Source organism: Manihot esculenta, chromosome 2 (assembly GCF_001659605.2).
Source record: "Manihot esculenta cultivar AM560-2 chromosome 2, M.esculenta_v8, whole genome shotgun sequence".
In the NCBI taxonomy this organism is placed as follows: Eukaryota; Viridiplantae; Streptophyta; class Magnoliopsida; order Malpighiales; family Euphorbiaceae; genus Manihot; species Manihot esculenta.
Window position 1 is genome coordinate 171193 of NC_035162.2, and position 21507 is coordinate 192699.

At 33.5% G+C, this 21507-nt stretch overlaps 1 protein-coding gene and 1 pseudogene across 1 annotated transcript; one reads left to right on the top strand and one right to left on the bottom strand.

Moving 5' to 3' along the window:
• The first annotated feature begins 2102 nt into the window (after positions 1–2102).
• Positions 2103–15181, top strand: LOC110602762 (annotated as a pseudogene).
• A 317-nt stretch (positions 15182–15498) lies between these two features.
• LOC110608639 (alcohol dehydrogenase-like 3) lies at positions 15499–19229 on the bottom strand. Its single transcript, XM_021747912.2, has 10 exons — positions 19020–19229; positions 18806–18942; positions 18670–18719; positions 18247–18575; positions 18086–18168; positions 16440–16515; positions 16289–16350; positions 16101–16196; positions 15848–16009; positions 15499–15759 (listed from the first exon to the last, which is right to left on the bottom strand). Exons 1-10 carry the CDS (start codon positions 19078–19080, stop codon positions 15649–15651), a joined length of 1167 nt encoding a protein of 388 aa, XP_021603604.1. The 5' UTR covers positions 19081–19229; the 3' UTR covers positions 15499–15648.
• Between the last annotated feature and the right edge of the window lie 2278 nt (positions 19230–21507).

A 21507-nucleotide genomic window follows, 5' to 3' on the forward strand; every position in this document is an offset into this window, starting at 1 on the left:
GGCTCGCACTACAGAGCCTGCAAGGTTAGCCCCTCCCCCCTCAGCCAAAAAGGGGAAGAAAATGGTGGAGCAGCTGTCGTCTACCCCAGATAATGAACTTTTGAATGCTGTTGAGGTGACCCCGGAGTCCACACCAGCCTCGACAGCCAAAATGCTGTGTGAGAAGATGTTTGGGGGGATCCCAAATGCCTTTGATCCTCGTTTCTTAACCCTTATCAGCCATCTCGCCTACTCTACCAAGCAATAGGCGGTTTTCAACTCTCGCTCTTTGGATGACCTCGGGATAGCTTGAGAGATATGTTCATCGTGGTAAATGATATGCTCTCTCAAGGATATTTTTGATTTTTTTAAACTTTTTTAACCTTGTTTTGTTTGTGTGTGGCAGGCCTTTGGGGTATTCATAGAGATTGATATTCAGAACTGATCATTTCAAAACTCGGTGGAGTAACGCATTACCGAGGAGTACCGGGATGAAAATATCATTGCTACTGGTAAGATCCGTAGACATATCATTAGGTTCTAATGGCAAATTGAGGACCTCATTAAATAATTGGGGGAGATGAGTTCGGACTTTTCAATGAGCTTTTGCAACTAAGTATTAACGAGATGAGGTCTTAGCATAAGAACTCTATAGAGCTGAACTTCATAATAGTTGACATTGACATCCACTATCAATTTACATTTACAACACAATTTTATTATAAACATATAATTAGTCTAATCTCAATAATATAAGTAAATATAAGAATAAATTAAATTAATTTGAATAAATTTTTTATATAATATTTTGTCATTTAATGAAATCGCGATGAGAATACATAATCTCTCTGTTTTTAAGGGGTATATTCCTTAGCTGCCTGAAACAAATACAAGAGAAGCAGAAAAATCAAAACAATGAAAAGGGTAAAGAGAAGAAGAGGAAACACATAGAAACATAAAAGGGCGTGCACTGCTAATGTAAGACAAATTGTCGTTTACTACTCGTCAGCATTCAGCAGCACGCAGTAATTTGTTACAGACCAGCTTGTACACCGATAAGTGTGCGTTAAATGACCATAAATGCCCTTGTAGCAGCTACCCTCCCCCATCCCTATCTTGCAACTCCATTGTTTTTGTCCCTCTCTGAACCCGTACTCAGTACGGGAGTCGCGGCAGCCAGCAAGTAAAAAGTAAAAGCCGAGCACCCATACCATGCGATGGTCGATTGTTAAACGCCACGGGGTATTGGAAATGCAAGTATAGGCTTTGAATACAAGATAGGCATTCGGCCGGGAAACAGAGGAAACGAAGAATGTGAGTTGAACTAACATTCCTTTAGGCCATCTCCAACCTATGCACTATTTTTTGCACTATTTTGATGCTTTGCATTAAAATGGTACAATATTTACTCTAATTTTTTGCACCAATTTTAACACCAAAAAAAATATTTTATTTATATTTTTCTCTCTCTTTAATATTATATTATTTATTTTATTTTAATTTTATTTATATATTTTACTTAAAAAATTCATATAATTTTATATTATTCTATGTAATATATTATAAATAAATTAATTTATTATAAATATTATTTATAATTGTGAATATATTAATTTAAATTAAATTTTAATAATATAAAAATATAAAATAAATTAAAAATATAATAAATTATAAGAGTGAAAAAAAATAAATTTAATTAAAAATATATATAAATTTTGAATTATATTATAATTAAAAAAAATAAATTTTAAATTATATTATAAATTTAAAAAAAAAAAAAACAAACAAACAGAAATAGCGCTGCTACAGTGTCACGCCAAAATATGGCGTGACACTGTAGCGATTGCTAAAATGGCGTTGAATATTGGCGCAGCGTTGGAGGGCCATCTCCAACGCCAAAATGAAGAATGGTGCAGCGTTGGAGATGGCCTTACGCCGTTTTTTAGGAGAGGATGTGAAGCACAGATCCAACGAGAAGCCTGTTTCTGTTTGGTCTTCTTACGAATCCACTATCCAAACAGGTGTTTTTATTTTTATTTTTATTTTTATTTGCTGTGTTAAACACCGAAACACACGCAACAAGAAAAAAAAAACACACGATCCTGTAAGGTCCCCCCCCCCCCCCACCCCCACCCCTATCTCCGCTTTGTTTTCTGTGTTATTTAGTTTATGTATTTATTTTATTTTATTTTTCGTTTTCTCCGGAGTGATCTCGAGGTCGTTTGGTTATCGTCAATGGAGACGATTTTGGCTTAGCTTTGGCTCTTTAGATATCTGATTTTTATACTGCAAATGACAAACATTTCTTGCTGTGATTTTTAATTTTTAATTTCTTTGAGATGATTAACAGAGAGCAGAGCTGTTTTTTGAGAATTCAGGAAGCAAAATCATGGCCGTTGTGGAGAATGCTGGTGCGGATTTGGGGATGACTCTGGGGTTGAGCTCATCATCCAGTCTACATTCGAGCGTGTCATTGTCTGCCAGTGATCAGGACCAGCTCAACCCCAATCACAACCATCACGTACGCTTGCGCATCGACAACGGTGTCTCGAATCAGCCTCACTACATGAAGGTCCAGGTTCAACCGCCGCCAAACGGCAAGCCCCAGCAGCCGCTGCATCATTATCCTTCTCATTATCAGGTGTCTAACTGCAGCGGCGGTGATTTACAGAGGGATGAGGATGTGGAAGAGAGCTATAAGAGGGATATAGTAGAGCTACGGGGAGTTATTCTCTAAGCTCAACCCCATGGCCTAGGAGTTTGTGCCTCCTTCTCTTGCTAACAGGAATGGCAATCATCACGGACTTAATGGACTCAATGTGGGTTTATTTACTAACAACAACAGCGACTCGTTTATGCATAGCAACGGCACTACAAATGGGCAAGATACTGGAAATGCTAGTCGAAGAGTATAAATTTCTCTTTGATTCTTTTGCTTAGAAGAATGCGTTCTAGACCTTTGGAAGAGAAAAACCATAGTATGTTGAACTTTGGGTAGGCTGTTTAGGTTTAAGGAACTCCACTAAGTCTAAGACCAAATTGTTTATTAGATTAGTTTCAAAAGGGCGAAACTTTAGATTAAAAACTTTATATTGCTTGGTAAATTTTTATTTATATATACATATTTTTGAGTTCGGGTCATTTTTGTGGTCGATCCGGATCCATAGAAGTTTTTACAAGACAACAGAAGAAGAGGATTTTTTCCCTTAAATTCCAGAGAAATTTAATCAGTTGTTGAATATATTTTTGGTGAAAATATTTTTCTTCAAGAATACTAGCTAGTGAAACAAACATGGTGGATAGGATATTTGCATGCCATGTATTTTGGTTTTTGTGCAATATGACTTATTTATTGCTGGGAAAATCAAGGAATAAAGAAGGAGAGCACGTGGAATTTGAATAATGTATTTTGTGGTGCTCGGGCTTTGCAAAGCATGGAAAAAAAAGGAAAAGAAAAAACAAAACCAGGTTTTGTTATGTCTCAAATGGTGAAAATTTGAGTTTTTGGAATTTTAATGGGCTCTTTGCATTCATTGGCTTGACTATTCAACGAGGTATAGGATCATGAGATCATGATACACAGTATTTATGGGTATGTTTGTTGCTTCCAGAAGAAAAACAATAATCAAGAGAAACGGAGGATGAACAGCAGGACAAGTATGGTTCAAAGGGAGGAGATAATTCGCAGGACTGTGTATGTGTCTGACATTGATCAACAGGTAATAAATATAAGCCCTGACATTAGTTATTGCCATCATTCTTCTGATTTCTTTTGTGGCGGTTGTCTATACGATTTTTGTATACTGATGGATTGGTCTTTTTCTTTTTTCCTTTAATTGGTAATTAGGTCACTGAAGAGCAGCTTGCGGCTTTATTTGTTGGCTGTGGACAGGTAATACTGTTTTACCTGCTTATCCAAGGGGCTTGCATCATAGCGGTATGTTTGAACAAGTTCCTTTCTTGTGCAAAGGTGGTTGACTGCCGTATATGTGGTGATCCCAATTCTGTACTTTGTTTTGCCTTTATAGAGTTCAATGATGAAGGTAATGTCAATTTCTTATTGTGATTATTGGACTTATGTTTCATGATTTTACTGTGCACATGTGTGTCCATGCCATAAACAAATGTGCTTGTATGGTCCTCCATGGTTTGGACATGCAGAAGGTGCACAGGCTGCCGTTAATCTAGCTGGGACGATGCTTGGGTACTATCCTGTGAGAGTGCTGCCCTCAAAAACAGCTATTGCACCAGTCAATCCAACCTTTTTGCCTAGGGTGAGAAATCCTTGCCATGTGACCATTGAAAATTTGGAATGATACCCAAGTTAAAGTTAGGTAACTGCAGGCTTTGTCATTATACTTTGTTTTTATTAAATTGCTGATCCAATTGTACACTTTATTTCAGAATGATGATGAACGTGAAATGTGCACAAGGACTATCTACTGTACAAACATTGATAAGAAGGTGTTTATCTTGGTCCTTCATCATAAAAAAGATTCGCGTTTGGAGACTGTAATACACTACACGTGCATCATTTTGTTTGTTCTGCAGGTTACTCAAGCAGATATCAAACTCTTTTTTGAATCAGTCTGTGGAGAGGTTTGTGAATATACCTGTTGTAAACTCGAAAATGACATACTTTTGGATGGTACAACATGGAAATGAGAAATTTTATCATCAGAGACATCCTGATTAATGCAGGTTTATCGCCTGAGGCTTCTAGGAGACTATCATCATTCTACTCGTATTGCTTTTGTGGAGTTCGTTATGGTAGTTGCCTTTTTTCCTCTTTATTCATCTTCTGTAGTCTTCATGTCAAACATAGAGAAGTTCAGGAAAAGGATTAAGTGAGATAATGAAGGGTAGGCTTTGTCAGCACTTGCTAGATGTGCACATGCCCAACATGTGTTTAAGATGTGTTAGACACAGTTAAATGTGTCCAAGGAAAAAAATATATAATATCCAAGCACTTGTCCCTCACACATAAGATGCTTGATAGGTGTTCTTTGTAACAAATAAGAGGACCTGCACGAAAGGCTAGATAGTTTATTGAAACTTGAGGTTTTTGCTACATTTTGGATACTTTTCTAGGGGGGCATTTGAAACCCTATTCTTAGCAATTTCCTTTGGAAGATGAGTAGATGACCTGCATGAGAGGCTAGAGAGTTTATTAAAATGGGTCCTTTAGCTTTCGACTCACTTATCTAGTTCAATATGCGGAGGCCAATGTTTTATCAATATTAGTATTTATTGCCTATGAAAGATCGACAGCTTTGAGTAGGATAAGAATTGAAAAAAGTTAGGAGAAAATGATTTGCATGAGGTTCTGGTGGAATTTGATCATTAAGAAGTGCTCTTTTGACATTTACTTAACCAACTTTTCACTAATATGTATTGTTTCTTATGTGATATCTGTAGAAAGATAATATTTGTTATATATCACAATAGAGATTACAACCTATTTATACATGAGAGACGGTATCTAAACAGGAAGGGAAATCAATCTTATGATTATACAATCTCTGAAATTAAGTAACTAACCCATCTATCAATATTTACTTCCTATATTAACATATTTACTTCCTATAACCTATAACACTCCCCCTCAAGTTGGAGCATAAATGTTAATCATGCCCAACTTGTTACATATATAATCAACTCGAATTTCATTTAGAGATTTAGTGAAAATATCTCCTAATTGTTCTCCAGTTTAGATATGTCCTGTTGATATTATCTTTTGTTGGACATTTTCACGAACAAAATGACAATCAATCTCGATGTGTTTAGTCCTCTCGTGCAATACTGGATTGGATGCAATGTGGATAGCTGCTTGATTATCACACAACTTAGCAGACACCGAATTTGTGAACCCAACTTCTTCTAATAGTTGACGTACCCGCAAGACTTTACAAACGGCTTGTGCCATGGCTCGATATTCAGATTCAGCACTAGAATGGGAGACCACATTTTGCTTCTTACTTTTCCATGAGACCAAGTTACCTCCCACAAAAATACAATACCCAGTAGTTGACCTCCTATCAACCTTCGAGCCTGCCCAATCAGCATCAGAAAAGCATTCAATATTTGAGTGTCCATGGCTGCCATAGAATACCCCTCGCCTTGGGGCCCTTTTAAGGTAACAAAGAATATGTCCCAAAGCATCCCACTGGGCAACAGTATGAGAGGACATAAACTGACTTACCACACTAACTGAATATGCAATATCAGGACAAGTCACCGTCAAATAATTTAGTTTGCCAACTAATCTTCTATACCTTTCAGGATCTGCAAATGGCTCACTGTCTTCTGTGGTAAGTTGAAAGTTAGGGGTCATTGAGGCACTATAAGGCTTAGCACCCCTGCTAACAAATCAAGAACATATTTTATTTGAGACAAGAAGATGCCTTTCTTACACCGCATAACTTCGATTCCCAAGAAATATTTCAATGAACCAAAATCCTTTATATGAAACTGTGTTTTAAGAAATTTTTTTAGGGATGTGATGCCAACAATGTCACTTCCTGTCATAACGATATCATCCACATATACCACAAGCAGAATTACTCCACTAATACAATTTCTATAAAACACTGAGTGATCACACTTATTCATCTTCATTCTAAACTGTTGGACCACCTCACTAAACCTGCCAAACCATGCCCGAGGACTCTGTTTCAAGCCATAAAGGGATTTTCAAAGTTTGCAAACCTTGCCTTACTCCCACTGAGCAACAAAACCAGGTGGTTGCTCAATATAAACCTCCTCCTGAAGATCACCATGAAGAAAAGCATTTTTAATATCCAGTTGATGCAAAGGCCAATCATGTGTAGCTGCCAAGGAAATAAACAATCGAACAGATGCGAGCTTGACAACTGGGGAAAATGTATTAGAATAGTCAACTCCATAAGTTTGTGCATAACCTTTAGCCACTAAACGGGCCTTGAGGCGAGCAACAGATCCATCAGGATTTACTTTCACTGCAAACACCCATTTGCACCCAATAGCCCGCTTTCCTGGGGGCAAGGACATCAACTCCCAAGTACCATCAGTGTCAAGAGCCATCATTTCCTCTTCCATTGCAGCACGCCAACCAGGATGGGACAAAGCCTCAATAACAGTTTTGGGAACTGAAATAGAATCTAAAGCAGTGGCAAAACAACGAGAAGAAGAGGATACTTGATCATAAGAGACACAAGCTGAAATAGGATAAGTGCAAGTACGTTTACCTTTGCGAAGAGCAATGGGCAAATCCAAATCAGACAGTGAAGGATCAGTGGGAGCAAGATCTGTCAACAAAGAAGCGGGTAGTGGAGCGGAGTCAGAGTCCTCTAAGTGTCTAGAATACACATGAAAGATGGGAGGGCGACCTGGCACATGAGCGAAAGGTGTAGGAGTAGTCTGAGGAGACAGAGAGCGAACAGTGTATACCAAGAGGTCATCTTCCTCCCCTTGAGTGTTATAAACAGATGATGGCGGAAAAAACGGAGTGGACTCAAAGAATGTTACATCTGCAGACACAAGATACCGATTCAGATCAGGAGAAAAACAACGATACCCTTTCTGACGTCGAGAGTAGCCAAGGAAGACACCTTTGAGTGATTTGGGATCCAATTTAGTAACTAGTGGACGAACATCACGAACAAAACAAGTACACCCAAAGATACGTAGCTGACTCGCGGTTGTCGAAGCCGGTCAAAAATAACCTTTCCAGTTATCAACAATTTTACAACTGCAGATAGTGGTAAAGGATCGAATCCACAGAAAATTGAATACTTATCTATTTTTCCCAACAAGATCAAGAGAATCAACTGGAAGCACAACTGAAAGCAGAATGAAAGTAAAGTGCAATAAAGTAAAAAGGAGGGTTTCGAGATTGATTTGACTAACAACTATTGAAAGCAATTAAATCAGCAAGTAATTAAAATAAAATAGGAAATCAATATGAGAAAGGTCTAGTTGAAGATATGGATCCACCTTGGTTGCTTGGATTGATCATTGAAACTTATGTTCTCTTGATTGGTTCAATAGATTAGTTATGGGGATGGAAAACGCTTCTCACCACCATGTCTCTCCTTATGATTAAATCAATTAGGGAACGTCCTCTAATCAATTACTAATTAACAAATTGCCAAGGAACGTCCTTGGACCTTAGGCATCAAAACAATTGTCAATTGCATGAAGAAAGAGAGAGATCCAATCCTAGCTGCTCAAAGGCATGAGATGTTGCTAGATCATACAATTCCTTAATTTTACACCAAGTGTTCTTAGGTCAGAATATTTCCAGCAATTACGGACTAAAAAATATCCCAACTAACAATCAATTAACTTTGCAATCAAGAATCAAGTGGCCAATTTGATCAAAACAACAAAGCAATCTTAGATTCAAGCACACAATTGTATGAATATTGAACTAATCAAAGACAAATAGTTTATGTTCAGATCTTACAATCCATAAAACAACCTTAGTTTCAACCAATCTTCAACTAGAATTAAGGGTTTCAGCCACTCATGGCTGAACCAAAACAGAAAATAGAAGAGAAAAGGGAAGAAGAATCGGCGGTGGAGGAGAAGAAGGTGGAGCGGCGGCCGAACTTCCTTGGCCGAATGGGGGTGATCAATTCTGCCCTTCTTGTCTTCTTAAGGCCTTTAAATATGTCTTGAGAGGCTGCCTAGGGTTCCTTGGCTGTCCATGCATCTTTTAGAGGCTGCCCAAAGTGCCCTTGGTCCAATATGTGCCTTCTATGTGCATGTGTGAAGGGAAAAACGTGGAGCATGTATCAAATTGCAAGGGATGGGCTCTTTGGTCTTTTAATTGCTGCCCAAGGTCTTCAAGATGCTGCCCAAGTGTGTTCAAGTTGCTGCCCAAGGTGCCTCTTCACATCCCCTTGCCGCCCATTCACAATTAAGGAAGGTGGAGCCTCTTTTGCAATTTGAATTTTGAATGTGCAAGGCATGAAGTGGGAAACATGTGATATTTGGATTTGGCTTCCTTAATAAGCTGGATCTTGAAATCCAAAATCTGAATATGAATCTTGGGGATTTGAATTTCAAAATACTTTCCTCATTTGGCTCTCCATATATGGCAGCTTGAGATATGACTTCTTGAATAAGGAAAAGGCTACTTGGAGATTTGAAATTTGAATTTCAAATTGCCTTGGCTGAATGTTCTTTCCATATTTACCACTTTCCTTATTTAGAACTTTCCTTATTTAGCTTGACTTGATTTCAACTTGGCAGACTTGCTCCTTTTTGCTCCAAATAAGGCAGTTTTAGGGGGATTTTCTCCAAAATGTTCTTTTACACCATTTTCTACAAAACAATGTCAAGAGCACTAAATTAAGTAGAAATCATGTAAATAATCATCAATAATATCAAGATAAAAAGGACTAAAATATATTCTATTAGTAGCTCAATAGGAAACAAAGATTTAGTGGGAAACAAAATATTATATGAAATATCACCATGAAGGATGGAGGAAGGCATACGATTGATAAAAAAACAAGCCGTGGATACATCATCAGCCCAAAAACATTTAGGTACTTTCATTTGGAATAAGAGGGCTCTGGCTACTTCAAGAAGATGTCGATTTTTTCTTTCGGCAACTCCATTTTGTGAAGGAGTGTCAACACAAGAGGACTGAAGAAGAATCTCTTTTTGTAACAAATAAGATTGAAATTCCCTAGAGAGATACTCTTTAGCATCATCACTTTGCAATATACGAATGGGAATATTGAATTGGGTTTGGATTTCAGCATGAAACGCACAAAAGATAGAAAATAATTCTGAACGACTCTTCACTAAAAATAACCAAGTAGTACGAGAGAAGTCATCAATAAAAGTAATAAAGTACTTAAAGCTAGACTTAGACACAGTAGGACAAGGACTCCAAACATCTGAATGTACTAACTCAAAGGGGGGACGAAGTCCGTTTATTGACTCGAGACACTGAAGGTAAACGATGAAGTTTGGCAAATTGACAAGACTCACAATCTAAAACAGGCAAAGAATAAAGCTGTGGATATAACTTCTTCAAAGCCGAGAGAGAAGGATGCCCCAAACGACAATGAACATCAAAAGGTGTTAAAAGCGTGGAACATGCAAGAGATCTAGGTAGTTGCTGATCCAAGATGTAGAGACCCTCTGACTCACGCCCTCTACCAATAATGTGCTTCGTCGAAAAATTCTGAAAAATACAGTGATCAGGAAAGAATGAGACACAACAATTCAATGCATGAGTGAGTTTACTAACAGAAAACAAATTAAATGCGAAATTAGGGAGACATAACACAGAGGATACAGAAAGAGAAGGGGTTAAGTTGACATAACCAGAACCCATGACAAAAAATTTAGTACCATCAACAAGAGTAACGTAAGAAGACGATGCATGAGACTCAAGATTGGACAAAAGGGTAGAATTACCTGACTTATGATCGGTAGCACCAGAATTAATAACCCATTTGGAGGATGAAGACACAAGACATGCAGTAGAGTTACCTGATTCGGCAATTGCAGTGATAGAGGGGGAATTAGAGGATTTCAGAGATGCCTGGTATTGGATGAATTGTGCATACTCATTTGCAGATATCAAAATCTCCTGATCTGAAGGGGCCTCAACTGCCATATGCGCTGATTCTTATTCTGTAGAACAGTACCCGTGAACAATACCGATGAACAGTACTGATGAATAGTGTCGAAAAAAAAAACCTCCACTCAACACCCGAACGGCAAACAAACCTTAGATCTGACAAGGGGACGGTGTGACAACTCCAGTGACGATGAGATCCAAATGTTACCCTTTATGGGTAACCCAAATGAACAGAGTCCTAAGTCTCCAAAAAAAAAATTTAAAACTTGACGAGGGAGAAAAAATTAAATCTCTATGAGAAAGGCTCTGATACCATGTAGAAAGATAATATTTGTTATATATCACAATAGAGATTACAACCTATTTATATATGAGAGACGATATCTAAACAGGAAGGAAAATCAAGCCTATGATTATACAATCCCTAAGATTAAGTAATTAACCTACCTATCAATATTTACTTTCTATATTAACATATTTATTTCCTTTAACCTATAACAATATCCTTTTCTTCATAACTTCCTGATGGTCAGTTCCTATGGATATGCCATTCCTATTGCTTGACAAAGACAAGTATGAGTTGTAAGATTGTAAGGAGAAAAACTCCTCAACTATGTTTAGATTTTTCTCCTCAACTATGTTTATATGCATGTGGAAAATAATTGGTCAGGCTGAATAGATTCTACAATGAGTTAAAAATGAGTTATTTCGCTTAATTCAAAATAGAATCACAATCTTATCAAGGAGCTCCTAAAATGGAAAATTGAAGAAAGGTAAAAGGAGATAACCTTTAGAGTTTCAGTTTCCTCATTGGTGCATCCAAGGACTACCTTAATGATCAAATCAGTTTGGAATTCTGCAAATATCCGTCAACTTGTTTTATTCTCCACTAGATTCGGGGTTATGGTAGTGGAAGTCATCTGCAGCAACCTAGGATTATCAAATGCCTAAATATCATATCAATACTGTCCATCTGTGTACAAGAGTAAAGTGCAGAAGAGGATACTCAGAATGGTCTCTGGAAATGTCCTTGATTTAATTGGTCAAGGATTATCAAGGGAGTTTTTTACAATTAAGTTTCATCTTGGCTCACAAGGAAACATGTCCACCCTCTTATTTACATTTTTCACGTTGCACGCTATCAAATATCTTATGGTCTTGCTATTGGATAACACATTTAGATTGAATGCTGTCATGTGTTTTATATTTTTGTTGATCTGAACTTGCAATTGGTTCTAATACTCCTTTAATTAGTTTAAATTATAACTGACGAGGAGAATTTGCTTTGTGTTGATGGTCTCACTTAAAATCTACATCCCATATAGAACTGCGGAATGGTGCTTATTCTGATCAAGTAGTTTGTACAGTTGTATCCCTGCTAAACTACGCTGCATTCGATGGCAACTCATGCTGCGTGGTTGACTCTTTTCTTTTATGCAGCTGTTATGAATCTATATCTTATTTGCATAGGCAGCTAAGGTGTGAACCCGTTGAGGTTTTCTCCCATTTTTCTTTCTCCCCTTACTTTTATATTCTTGTTTACTTCCACAGTGAATTAGGCTTCTAAACCCCTTCTATAGGTCTCAATGTAACCCAACAAGAAATTTATGTGCAAGCCATAAACTTCCAACTGTTCTTATTGCCATAAAAAGGCATTATATAGCAACATCTCTAGCCACTAAACTATATAATTGTATAGCAATTTTCTGTTTGCATTTTTAGCCGAGACATGTTAAGCTAGGCTGCTTCCCAAACCTTACAAATCTATAATTGGTCGACTTCATTAAGAATTTTGCTGTTACTTTAGCTATTCTGCTGTCCTAATAGGGCTTTTTGGGTTTTTAGTGCTTAAAAAAATATTTGACTTTTTAGATTTGATTAAAATTTATTTGCTAAATAGAGTTTGAACGAGTGTGACAGTTAATAGGTGCTTAAAGAAAAGAAATATTTAGAGGTATGAAATAGTATTATTCTGCTATTGATATCACTGTTGATATGAAATAATATTATTTGCGATTAAACGTGTAAATGATATCACTGTTGATCATGCTGCGATTGGACGTGTAAAAATATTTAATGATATTTTATTAAATTTATTATAAAAATATATAATAAATATATTTTATTATAAAAATATTTAATTATATTATAATAATGAAGTTTAATTTGTTAATTTTAAAAATATATAATAATCTTTATTAATTTTAATTTTTATATATAAAAAAATAAATACGAGTTGGTTGGTAATATCATTTTCTAAATATTTTTTGTTTAATTCTTATTATTATCGACTTTTGGATATTTTTATAAACGATTTCAAGTTAATTTGACAAAATATTTATAATATATTTTTTTAATGAATAATATTTTATTATATTTTATATTTTAGTTTTACAGCACTAAGATTACATAGTAATTGGGACATGCTTAATGATAAATACTTAAAATAATTTTTTATAGTTACTATATATTTTTTTAATAATTATTTATATAATATAAATAAAATTTTGTAAAAAAATATAATAAATATTTACAATAAACTTATAATTGATATTATTTAATTACAATATTACTACACTAATATGTTAAAAATAATAAAATTTATTATAAAAAATAATTAAAAACATTTATCACCAATAGACTTATACGATATCACTTGCTGGATTCCTTATGAGCTAATTGTATTATATAATTACAGTATTTTATAAAATATATTACTCTGCGATTAGACTGGTAGGATATTATAGAGTTATTTGTAATTCATAAAAATAAATAAATAAATTAATTAATTAATATGAATATTTAAAATTATAAAAATTAAATTTAAATTTTATTGAGATGCTTTCGTGTAGCGTTGCACGTCTAATCGCAACACAATATTAGTACGATTTAATTATAGTATTATTATACTAATATGTTAAAAAAATAAAATATATTATAAAAATAATTAAAAATATTTATTATTATAAAAATTATATTATAAATAATACTATTAAATTAATATAATATAAATTCTTAAAGCCGGCGTTGATTTAGAAAAAAAAAAAAATAGACAGGCGCCCCTTATGGGATTTGACTGCCAACCTCTTTGTCAAATAATTTTTGAGTCAAACCCAAAAAATCAAATTTTTTTAAGCATCAAAACCCCAAAAAGCCCGAGCTAATACCTAGTTGTGTATCAGGGTACATTGTATTCTTTTATGTATTTTTCCATTTATTATGTTTCCTGAGCCATCTTTGCATCCCACTTGTGGTCTAGTGGCATGATGCTTTAGCTTAACTGCTTTATGGTAATGGGGAAAGATAGTTGCAAACTATTTTTGGAGAATCACAGGTTCTTTGAGAAGTATAGATAACACTGTTGTGTATATCTTTGATTCAATAGAATGAGAAAGAAATAACTAACAATAATGAAAGGAAGTACTAACTTCTGCTGTTTTTACAATTCTATTGAAATCTATTGTTAAGAATAGCAAAAAGGCGATTATCCAGTTTATGGTTCAAGTCAAGAACCAAAATGGGCTCCAGAAGGTAGAAACTTTTACCTTTCAATATCTGAGCATTAAGTGGCTGCTCTCAAGTCTTGGTGTATAACTGGTATCCTAGTCATCTATAGGATGCAAATTAGAGTCTTGAGGAGTTTGATATTTACTCAATATTTGTAGAATATCAGTTTTAACTTTGAATTTCAGTGCCAGATAGTATCTAAAAAGCAGGGTCATCATACAGGTTTCTGAGCTTTAAGTTTGACATACTAATGATGTTTATGATTTGATTTTCTAAGTTGAATTATGATATAATAGTATTTAGCAGTAACTGGATATGTGCTGAGCATTTGAAGTTGTTATTAGTTGATGAAGCTCCTGTTCTGGTAATTTTTGGATGGTTGTGGTCATGGAAAGTCCCAAGTATACCTTGGTTCAGCTTACGGTGCATGAAAGGGGTTTTTGACGCTATGCTTTGTCTTTGTTTTAACTAGTGTGCACATCGATAGGCGTGCATGGTGATTGCAGTTTGATAAGTGGGTACAATTCCTTGTTGATTTATTGTCTATTATAGATGACAGGTTTAGTTGCATTATGCTCAGCAAATAAAAATAAATATGTTGATTTTTTTTTTCTTCTTCCCCAGTTTGTGTTTTTTTGTTTTAAATAAGAATTAATCTATATTGCATCTATTGTTATCAGGCTGAAAGTGCAATAGCTGCTCTCAACTGTAGTGGTGTTGTTCTTGGATCGTTACCAATAAGGTTAGATTGGCAGCTGAGCTCGGAATTTTGATGCTCTGATTCAGAGACGGACTGATGAATGCCTTTTCTAACCTTTGTTGTCTTTAAATCTTCAGGGTAAGCCCATCAAAGGCACCAGTGAGGCCACGTGCTCCTCGTCTTCCCATGCACTGAGGTGTCCTGGTGGCTTGGCTCAACTCGGCTTTTAGTACCAGTTTATATATATTTAAATATATACACACCCATGTTAAGATGTTCCTACATCCCTGATTACCTATATGATCAAAAGAGAAAAAGAGCCACATTCTCTCATTGTGCTTACGCATGTGGAACATTTTATAGAGAGATTGATTTGCTATATACTTGCTCAAGTATCTTTAGTTATTACCATTATTGTCTCAATTTTTCTGATAAAAGAAATGCATATACTTGCAAGTAATTTTAGGATTCTTTATATATAAATGGAGCAAAATTAAAATTGTCAAATATCAAGATTAAGGTGAAGGGATGTAGTAAACGAGTATATTTTTGTTGATATTTGATGGAGTTTATTTGAAATGTGGATTTTGATTGGATGTTTCTTTTGTTCATGGAAATTTAAATTTGAGATTTCAAGATCATGGAATTAAAATGTTTAGTTATAAAAATACTATGTAGTTGAAAAAATTAGAGGATTACACATAATAAAGTTGTATTATACTAATAATACAATTAAATCGTTCAGCGCGCTGATTTTCTTATTGACAAATGAAATTCTAAAGTGAAGTATGAGAATTCATTTCATTTGTAAATAAAAATATGTATTTTTTATTATTATAATTAATTGAAACACAACAGTAACTCGCACGGAAAATAATCAGAGAAGTAGAAGACATCTCAAGGCCTTGCCATCCGTTAGAAGCCCAAAGGCTTCGTTGATCTTGTGGAAGGGAAGCTCGTGGGTTATAAACCCGTCCAGATTTAAAACCTGCAAGCAAAGTCCATAATGGGAAACGAGTATGAGATTAGAGAGTGGAGAATAGATTACTAAAACTAAAAGTGCTGCATTTACTGACCCCTTGCATGCAATCTCTAGCAAGATCAGGCAGCTGGGTCCTCCCTTTGATGTCACCGAAAATTGTTCCGGTGATGGTCCGACCATCAAACAACTCCATTGGATGGATAGGCAACGATTTTGGAGTTGGATAAATACCTATTAACACCGTCTTTCCCCACCCCTAAACGATTCATTTAAAACTATTCATTTATAACCTGTGGCTGTGAGCATGTTAGAATTAATAGACCAATACAATGTGGTGTTTCACTTACATCGTGAGTGGACATGAAAGCTTCTCGAAGAACCTCCAAGCTTCCTGTGCATTCGAAACTGTAGTCTACGCCTCCCCCACTCATTTCCCTGATTGTCTGTGGCATTGATCATCTCTTATTATTTGGATTTTAGCCTATATAACTCAGTAGCATCTATTTAGTTGGTGGAGAGTTTTAATAATTCTAACCTCATGCACCAGCTTTGAGCTATCCTTAGGGTTTACAAAATTTGTAATCCCAAATATTCTGCCTGCATCCATTACAAAGAGGTGCATAATATATAATACTATATGACTTACTAGTGCATATTGTTCAACTAGAAATACAAATATCAAATACCTTTGTCGAATTTTTCTGGGTTGACATCAACACCTATGATTTTGGATGCTCCTCTGGCTCCAGCTCCTTCAGCTACCTGCAGGTTTCGATTTTCATAATGAATCAAGATTTATCATTTCTACTTAAGTAATATATTGCAGTTTTGTTATGAGCTTACTCTGAAGAAAGCACACGATTAATTGAAGCTGTGGTCATTAAAAGAACTTTTTTTTTTTTTTTTTTTTTCATGTTTAATGAACTGAGCAAATTCTATCATGATAGATGGTTATAAGGAAATCATTATTTATATAATAATTTTATTGTAAAAATTCTCTATTAAAAGGCATTTAAAGTGTTCTCAGAACTTGTCTCCATGTGATAAGGGCAGGTGGATCTGAGACAGCTCATTTGGAAGTTGACAAATGAAGTTTGAGTGATAAAATTCATAACTCTTCTACATTATGTGCACAGCACAGGGGAAACAATCCCTCTATCCTTACCTAACAGTAACAGTGCTCACTACTCACACATCATAATAAAGCAGGACATGGCCCGTGCAATAACAACCATATGATGTTTATAGAATCTAGCTCTCGACGTGTGGCGTGTTTTTTCAGAATAAATATAAAGGTAATATATATTTAAAGAGAGTGGTTTTCAGAGGTTTTAAAACATAAAAAAAAAAAAACTTTCACTTTTTAATCATCAAATTGGTGGATTAGAAGGTTTTATTTCCATTTACTTAACTTTATTGTATTTTAAAAAATTTCCCTCCATCCATGTTAATATTTTATTAATAATGTCTTTTAAGTTAATTTTTATTTCTGTAAAATCAGTATATATAAAATATATTCTTTTAATACACTTAATGAAGCCAAATATATTTTGAATGCGATTCCAACATCCTCCAAAGGCAGATTGTTGGAAGTTTGAATTTTGTTTTGTTTTGGGTTGTTCTGAGTTTATCCTCCGAAGCTTTTGTATTGAATCTACACTTGGGTTTTCATGATATGTGCTTTTCTCTTTATCCGCAATCGGAAAGAATGTATTTAATTCTTAAACGTCAGAAAAAAAATTATTAGTTGAAGTTTAAATTTTAAAAATATATTAATATATTTTTAAAATTAATTTTTATATAAATTTTAATTATTCAATATTGAAAAAAAAAAGTCTATAATACTATAAGAGATTTTTTAAGGTCTCATGAATATTTTTAATAATTTTTTAAAATTAAAAAGACAAACTATTATTAATTTCTGTATATCAAAACACTTAATTATTAAAATTAATAACTGATTAGTAAATTTTTTTAAAGATTTTATAGATATTTTAATATATTTTTTAAAATTAAAAAATTAAAAAATAAATTTTTTAAAATTATAAAAATTAAATAATAATCTTTCTTAAAATTGAATCATTTAATATTTAAATTAGAAACATTAAAAATAATTTAATAAGTTGTGATTAATTTATGCTTAATTAAAAAATTTTGGAGTAATTAGAAGAAAAAAAAAATCATTTTTTGAGCTTATTTGACCGAAGATAACGGGCATATTTGTATTATTGTTATTATTATTTATTTGGTCAAATCAAGTTAACTGACTGTATGAACTCTAGATCGGAAAGAAGAAGAAGAGAAGCCAAGAACTGAATTGAAGTAAACTTACGGCAAGGCCCACGGCACCCAATCCGAAAATTGCGACACTTGATCCAGCCTGCACATTGGCAACCTTCCACGCAGCTCCCACCCCTTCATCATTTTCACATGCATGTCCAAATTAATTAATATACTCTCAAAATTTCTTGCATGAACCAAGGCCGGCCATACCTGTAGAAACACCACAACTTAACAAACTCATTTTCTTGAGTGGAGATTTAGGATCTATCTTCACAACACAAGCCGAGTCAAGCACCGAGTACTCTGTGAAAGTGGAGGTGTTGAGAAAATGATATATGGGTTTCCCATCCTCGCTTGAAAACCTACACTTTCCATCATTTGTCATTACGCTCTTGAATGGGTTTATTCTAAATTTTCCGCACAGATTAGTCGTCCCTTTGCGGCAGTATATGCAATCACCACATTCTCCATTGAAGATTGGAATCACATAATCTCCTTCTTTCACATCAGTAACTCCATCTCCGACGCTCTCGACCACTCTGCATCCATAAATCCAAGGAGCTACATAACATATATATAGATATATATAAAAGAAGCTTTATGGAAATTATTCTACACAAATATATGCCTTACCCGACCGCTTCATGGCCTAGTATTCGCGGAAATGCTCGCTGAGCTTCGTTCTTTGAAAGTAATTAAATGTATCATTAACATGGTGCAGAAAAGATGGAAGGAAATTAATATTGAAGAAAAAGGAGTGGAGAATTGCCTCGCCTTTCCAAAAGCTGAGATCAGTGTGACAGACAGAAGTGTAGAGGATCTTGATTCGGAGCTCCATCTTCTGTGGGGGATGAACCTGAATCTTTTCTAGGACAAAAGGTTGTTTTGGAGCCCTCAAGACGGCAGCTTCACCACACACAACCTCACTTTGATTATCATACAAATTAATTAAGACATTGACAGAGTATAAGATGAATTCTTACCATTGCAAGTGATAGCCTTCCCTGCAGTCTCTCTTGGGTTGAAGGAAGTGTGGTTATTCATGACCCCAGCTAACAAATTAAATGCGTGATGTGAGATGGATTAGAACTGGTTCTAGTGAATGGTAGGGGCAGAAGACACACAGGTTTATACAGTAGCTAGCATGTGGGACTGTCTGTTTGTGTCTAAGTTCGTTATTTATTATGCTAAACGCTAGCTCAGGCCTAAGCTAAAAGAAACGACGCGATTCATTTTATTTTGTTTATGGAGAAATTGTAGTTGATCCCCAAATTCAATCACCCCATTTTTTATAAAAGACGACAAAATCTCTCACACTGATATATATTAATTGATTCGCTACTTTCAAGTAATAAGTATTTTATACGGGTTTTCCTGCAGAATGGATTTTCTACAAAAGTTAATTGAATAATAATAAAAATAGATATTATAATTTAAATAAAGTATATAAACAAGTATTGCAAATAAGAAGGATGTGTTAATAAATAACTTGAATATTCATACATGTTATTGGAAAAATTAAATATCTTGTTTCAATATTTTCCATAGAATTAATCAATTTTTTCACATACATTGGCTATTTTTTATTTGATTAATCATTTTTTTTATATGAAATAGTGATATCTTTAGCACGAATATCATATTTAAATCCTAATCACATCCTTATAATATTTCTAATACTCAAACTCACTTCAATTCTAGTCTTGTTTTTATTATTTAAAAGTTGTATTTGTTTGATTTTATATATTTAATTTCCATGAAATAAGTAATTTATATTTTAAAATTTAATATTGAATTTTGTATTTTTAATAGGATTAAATAATATATTTAAAACAAAGGAACATAAAGAAAGAAAAAATATTTTTATGGAGGAGATAATAGTATATTACAGAATCAGGGGAAAATGAGTGGAACAAAGTGGTTAACTTTGTGAGGTATCCGGTCCACACGCAATCGGAGATGAACTTTGAGCTTGGACTCGGCGGAATCCACAACACCACAGTTTTAAATTGGCTGTCACAGACAACGCGCTCAGTTCGATGGATTAATGACACGTGACTATCATCCAATGCCCCTCACTTTAAAGTCACTTCAATGCCATGATTCATACTGGTCACATGATCTAACTTCAGTCTCTATCTCTTTTTCTCAGTTTTCTCCTTTTTTTTTTTTTTTTAAAAAAAAATCAAATCTTAATGATTTAAATATATAATATTTTAAAAATTATATTGAATTTAAGCAATTAATCATTTAGCGGAAAAACTTTGGAAATTCAACTATGGCCTGCAATGCAAAGTTAAAATTAATTAACATTGCATCCTTTTTTTATAATGAATAAACCTAAAGGTCGTGGAGAAAGAGAACAAATTGTATAATACAATAAAATTTTACATATTCACATTCTTACATTAATTAATTTATGTTTTGCCAATAAAAAAATTATGGGTATTTTATATTAGTTATCCCTTTAATTTTAGAAATTCTTATTTCAATATCTCATCTTCAATTTGTTACCGTAAAATTCTATAAAAAAAATCATCTATAAAATTCATATTTAAAAAAAAAATTAGTTTGATTATTTTTATTTATTTATATGATAAAACTTATACATAATAATATAAACAATAAAAAATAAAAAGTGCCACAGAAAATATTCATAATATTCTCTTTTTTGACACACTATTTTATATGACAATTTTTTAAAAAATTTTTACTTTATGATACTACTAATTAAATATTAAATCTACTAGAAAAAATGAATTTAAAAAAAGAGAAGTGTAGAAGAATATATAATTAATTTACATAGAATAGAATAATGTGTATCGTGATATGAGATGGAAATAGTTTGATTTTATAAAATGCGGGTCATGGGTGCCAATTCATTTCCCTTTCCACTCCAAAGTTGTATTATTATTTATTTATTGGTCAATTACAATGCCAAAGCCAAATGGTGATGCGGTTGACATATTAAATTAATTATTTGAACGCATATATGAGGGCGGTCCTTATGGCTTTTAAGGCATAATTAATATTTATAATTGGATTGAATTGAATTAAATTGAATAAATTAAAAATTAAAATTTTAATATTTATAATTAAATTAAATTCATTTTAAATATAAATCTATTTAAATTAAATTGGTTTGATTTAATTATTAAGATTTTTTTTTATATTTTTAATATTTTAAAATTTAATTAAAATATTTTAATTATAATCTAATTAATCTCTTTATATATATAAAAAATAATATTAGCACTAATTAATTTAATTCAGCTTTACTAATTTTTTTATTAAAACTTTAAAAATAAAAATTAAATTAAATTAAAATAAATAAAAAATTAAATTAAAATTTTAAATTATTTTAATTTAATTATTTTTTTAATTTAAACTAAATATCAGTCTCTCCTAATTAATAATCAATAATAATCATTCAAAATCATATCACATAGCTTGTTTAAAAAAAAAAAAAAT

What these genes read in the sequence shown, in the direction of transcription:
- LOC110608639 (XM_021747912.2), bottom strand. Translation starts at nt 19,080, where the DNA reads ATGAATAACCACACTTCCTTCAACCCAAGAGAGACTGCAGGGAAGGCT. An exon ending in GAAGGCTATCACTTGCAATG is followed by an intron (nt 18,943 to 19,019) that starts GTAAGAATTCAT and finishes TGTGTGGTGAAG; the next exon opens with CTGCCGTCTTGAGGGCTCCA. An exon ending in CTAGGCCATGAAGCGGTCGG is followed by an intron (nt 18,576 to 18,669) that starts GTAAGGCATATA and finishes TTATGGATGCAG; the next exon opens with AGTGGTCGAGAGCGTCGGAG.